Here is a 4,605-nt window from a genome sequence, read left to right on the forward strand (position 1 = left end):
TCAAGGTTAATTCTAAACCTGACCTGGACCTGGTATAAGGGCCTGACAAGCCAGTGCTGCTGAAATCCTCCCCAAGTACCCACCAGGTATGTCCCCTATGCTCTGACTGTGGTTTACCATAGCTGTCTGCGCCATCCTCTCTGTGAGCCCTTTGAAAAAGAAAATGCCCTGCACCTGGGACTATCCCCTCCCCCATTCTCAAAGGAAATCCCAGATCCAGCAACTCAGCTGACAATCCAGAGTGCTGGTCTATGGCTCCCTCTGCTGTCGGATGTGAGGAACTGACACCAACAAAAGCGCAGGGACCCTTAGAAAAGATAAACACACACCCATTAAACATATAGGAAGCCTTTAATTTCGTCACCATAAACATTAGACTCTGATTGCTCACGTAAAGTATAAAATATTTACTCGGCTAAATAAATAAGACATAACATTATTGCAAACGGCACTTAAACCCCTGAGAGCTAAGAGCTCCTTGGCTCTTGCAGGGGGTGCTCCTGAGTTTGTGTAGATTCCAGATGTGCCCTGGGGACTGAGATGGACAAAGGCTTGAGGAATCACACTTGTGCTTCTGGTCCTGCAATAGCCCCAAAGAGAATATTGGAGCCCATGGGGGTGAAGGGGGGTCTTAACGAAGTGGGGGACAGTGACTTCATTGGGCCTGGACCTCCAGGAAGAAGAGGGAAGTCAGTGAAGCCAGGTTGGGTTGTGAGGAAAAAAGGGGCTAAAGATGCTGCTGAGACTTGCTGGACCCCCTCCATTCTCCCTTAATACCACAGCCATGGGTAACAGCATGTGGGAATAGAGCATCCTAGGCCTTGGGCTAGGAAGTGTGGGGCAAGCCTGTTATCCACGGAGAAGGGCATCTGGCAATGGTCAGCCCCATGAGAGAATCCAGCATTCCCAGCTCCTAGAAACCAACCCAGAAGAGCTGGGAATGGATTTTCTTCTGCTTTGTTAAATAAATAAGTTAAATATTTAAAGGCCCATGTCCTCATGATGGCAACCCAAAGACCAACAAGCCAGGTCCTGATAAAAGGCTGGATGCAGGGGAAGCTGCAGAAAGGCAAATCCTGTCCAATCCTGTCGCAAGGACAAACGCGGCGGAATCTGCAGGAAATGTGGGCTTATCAATGGGGAAGTTTATTCACCTGCCCACAAATTCCTTCTCTAGGCGGGTCTCAACCAGGAGCTAGCTGTTCAAGTTAATGCCCAGCCAAGGCAGTCCACCTGCAGAGTCCTGCATTCCAGTGCATGGAGCTAATCAAATGCCCTGCCTTTCTAGCCTCTCTGCAGAAGACCAGACTGAAATCCACTTGGGAACCTGCTAGTTCAGCCAGCCATAGAGATCAGGAAGTGGAGAAAAGGGAAGTCCCAGTCCCCATCTGTGCAGCTATACACCTCACTGCCACCGGGTGGCAACAGAGAGCTGCACCACTTTGGCAGTATTGGAAATGAAGGCCAGCCTGGCAGCCCTCCTGGGGGGTGGAGACCCAGTCAAGCAGGACCTCCACTCAGAATGTCCCGACATTCTACACCGAGTATTTGGCCAAGTCGCTCTTGTCAAATACTACCTGTGTAGCGAAGTAAATAGCGACCAGACCCAAGCCTGCAGCCGACACCATGTAGGCAGTGACGGTTTGGCTGAGTTGGACAATGGAGCCCATAAACAGAGACGGGGCCACCTGGGACAGCAGGAAGGCACTGTCCAGGATGGCAAGGTCCAGGCAGATGCCTCGGCCAGGAATGACCCTGGCCTCGATCGGTTCTACCACCACCACTCGCATGGAGACATCGCAGGCGGAGGCCCCACAGAGCACTGGCGGAGCTGGTAGCAGGCCACCGGCTCCAGCACCCACGTGGCCATTGGGGAAGGGAGCACCCGATTTGGGGCCCGGCAGGAAGCTGGTGGTCAGGCTGTCCTCACTGCTGCCACCTCCAGCATCCCCTCGATATTTGGGCAGGAACACCTGCGGGGTGGAGGTGAAAAAGAGGGGTAAAGCCGGGTGTGGACTTGGGCATTGGAACCCCAGTTGTAACAACAGGCCCTAACTCCCTCCGTGCCAGGGGCTGGAAACCAGAGGGCTTTCATAGAAATCAGGAAACAGGCAAGGTGGCTCATGCCTGTAATCCTAGCTACTCAGGAGGCTGAGACCAGAGATCAGAGGAGGGAAGTTCAAAGCCAGACTGGGCAAGAAAGTCCGTGAGATTCTGATCTCCAATTAAGTACCAAAAAGCCAGAAGTGGAGCTGTGGTTCAAAGTGATAGAGCACTCAGCTTGAGCAGAAAAGCCCAAGGACAGTGCCCAGGCCCTGAGTTCAAGCCCTAAGACCGGCACCATAAACTAAAAATCAGGAAACTGAAGAGACTTTGCTTGGTTTGGAAACTCGAATCTAGTTCTCCTCTAGCTTTTCCTGGGAAAGGCAGGAAGCAAACGCAGGTGGGAAGAGCAGGAAGAATGAGACAGCAATGAGAAGAGAGGCAATCCATGTGGGGAGCTTATGATGGCCCAGACACCCCCACAGCCCACTGCTGTCTGGCCCTCTGACTATGTGGACATCTTTATGGCCCTGCAGTCCCACGCCCCGGCTGGGCTGCTGCCTGCAAGGAGCTCTTGGGCTTCAGCCTTGGGCCAGGGTGAATCTAGCAGCTGTGCGGAGGGGGGAGGGGGGAGGGAGGAACAGCAGGGCTCCCCCATCCCCTCCTCCTCTGAACTTCCTCCTCACCTCTGTCCTGCCTCTGTGGCCTGGGGCCTCCTGTTGAAGGACAAGGCCAGGCCTTACCCTGCACTGTCTGCCTTGCTAGACGGTGTCCACCAGGGGGCTGAGGGCATGGCTGAGCTCCCCGAGCTCATCCTATGCTGTCTAGCTGGCAAAGGGAAGGCAGTGTGCGGAGCCAAGTCTGCCCTCAGCTGTCCTGCAATGGGCCTCCAAGGACCTCACTTCCCCCCTACCCAGGTTAGACCATTAAGGCCAGAACCTGGGGACAGACATGCTCTTCCCTACAGAGAGCTAATTCCAGCCTGTCCCCCAGTAAGACCTCACAGATTTGGGCCTCTGGACACCAGCCTCCAAGCCCCCCCCCCGGCCCCCCATGCCAAAGCAGAATGCTAGGAGACGTGGGTGACAGTTATGGGAGCCACCGTGTTCTCTAGGACCAGGTTCTTTGCACCCAAACCTCAGCCTTGCTTCCCACACCCCAACCCTGCAGCTGACTGTGGAGCAGAGCAGGCTCCTACAAAGTCATCGGCCACCTGCTCAGGTCCTGCCCGGCGCGCACAGGGCTCCTGACACCCCGGGACCCTGTGCAGGCTGGCCCACACCTCTCTCAAGCTGCCGGTGGAAGGGCTCCCCCACAGGGGCCGTTAGGCCGAGCAGGAAGAAGGCCTCAGTTCAGAATGCCCAGCAAAGCAAGCTGGACTCAGGTATCCAACTAGGGTAGGAGAAGGGGCCAGAGGCAAAAGGAAGATGCAGGAAAAGAAAAAAGAGCTAGAAGAGGGCGAGAAACTAGAAAAAGAGGGGCGAGGGGGCTTCTCCTATCTCTGCAAAGTAGGCACAAGGTTGCCTGTCCCGGAGAAGGTGGCAAAAGCCAGGCTTATTCCAGCTGCTACCTGCGGCAGCCGGCTAGGGCTCAGAAGCCATCCATCAGATCCAGACCCTGCCCGGGAACAAGCCAGGCCAGACCAGGGCTTCCGCGTTTCCTGACTCTTTGGGATTCCCAGTGAAGGACTCTGCATTTCCTGCAACCATCCACTCAAGTGCTTTGTAGTCCCACCGCCAGGAAGTGATTCCCAGAATCTAATCTACACTCTTGTTCCGCAGCCGCAAGCTTCTGGCCCAGGCTGAGCTGGGCTTCCTCTCGGATGGAGAAGACTTTCACAACTTTTGGCAGACATCAGGCTGTGGGCTGGTCAGCCTCCCCGCTACTCCCCGAGCCCCACCGGCGCTGGCCGGTGTGAATACCTGCTTCTCTCGGTGGTAGAGGGAGGCCAGGGTGTAAGGCAGGATCTGCAAGGCTGAGAAGGTGAAGCCGGTGAGGGCGGCCGAGGCCGTCACTACAGCCACGCTGCGGGACAGGCACGTGGCACCGGCAGCCACGGGAAAGGCCACCACACTGGCCAGGTAGACTGCCCGAGTGCCGAAGCGCTGCACCAGCCGGTCCATGACCAGGGAGAAGACCAAGGAGATGGCACACTGCAGGAAGAGTCCCAGGCTGCCCATGCGGATGCCTGGAAAGTAGAGAGGCCGGGTGAGGAGCCTGGGCAATCTGCGGTGAGCTGGGGATGAGGGCCCCCCCCCCCACAGCAATGGGAGTCTAGATTCCTCCACCAGCCCTCATCCAACGTGGCCAGAGGAAATGCTCCATGGAGGATGTACAAGAAGCCTCAGCAGCTGGGCGCTGGTGGCTCACGCCTGTAATCCTAGCTACTCAGGAGGCTGAGATCTGAGGATCGAGGTTCAAAGCCAGCCTGGGCAGGAGAGACCGTGAGACTCCTATCTCCAATAACCACCAGAAAACCGGAAGTGGCGCTGTAGTTCAAGTGGTAGAGCGCTCGCCTTGAGCTGAAGAGCTGAAGGACAGCATCCAGGCCCAGAGTTCAAG

At 56.0% G+C, this 4,605-nt stretch overlaps 1 protein-coding gene across 1 annotated transcript in view; it reads right to left on the minus strand.

Annotated features, from left to right (window-relative positions):
* Nucleotides 1–329: 329 nt before the first annotated feature.
* Slc45a3 (solute carrier family 45, member 3) overlaps nt 330–4,605 on the minus strand; it is a 37,502-nt gene continuing 33,226 nt past the window's right edge. The window contains exons 4-5 of the mRNA XM_013017541.1: nt 3,966–4,231; nt 330–1,973 (exon numbers count right to left, since the gene is read on the minus strand). Of these exons, the coding sequence (XP_012872995.1) occupies nt 1,536–1,973; nt 3,966–4,231 (704 nt within the window). The 3' untranslated portion in view covers nt 330–1,535. The remainder of the gene's footprint in view (nt 1,974–3,965; nt 4,232–4,605) is intronic.

Source organism: Dipodomys ordii, unplaced genomic scaffold, assembly GCF_000151885.1.
Source record: "Dipodomys ordii isolate 6190 unplaced genomic scaffold, Dord_2.0 Scaffold35, whole genome shotgun sequence".
Lineage (NCBI taxonomy): Eukaryota > Metazoa > Chordata > Mammalia > Rodentia > Heteromyidae > Dipodomys > Dipodomys ordii.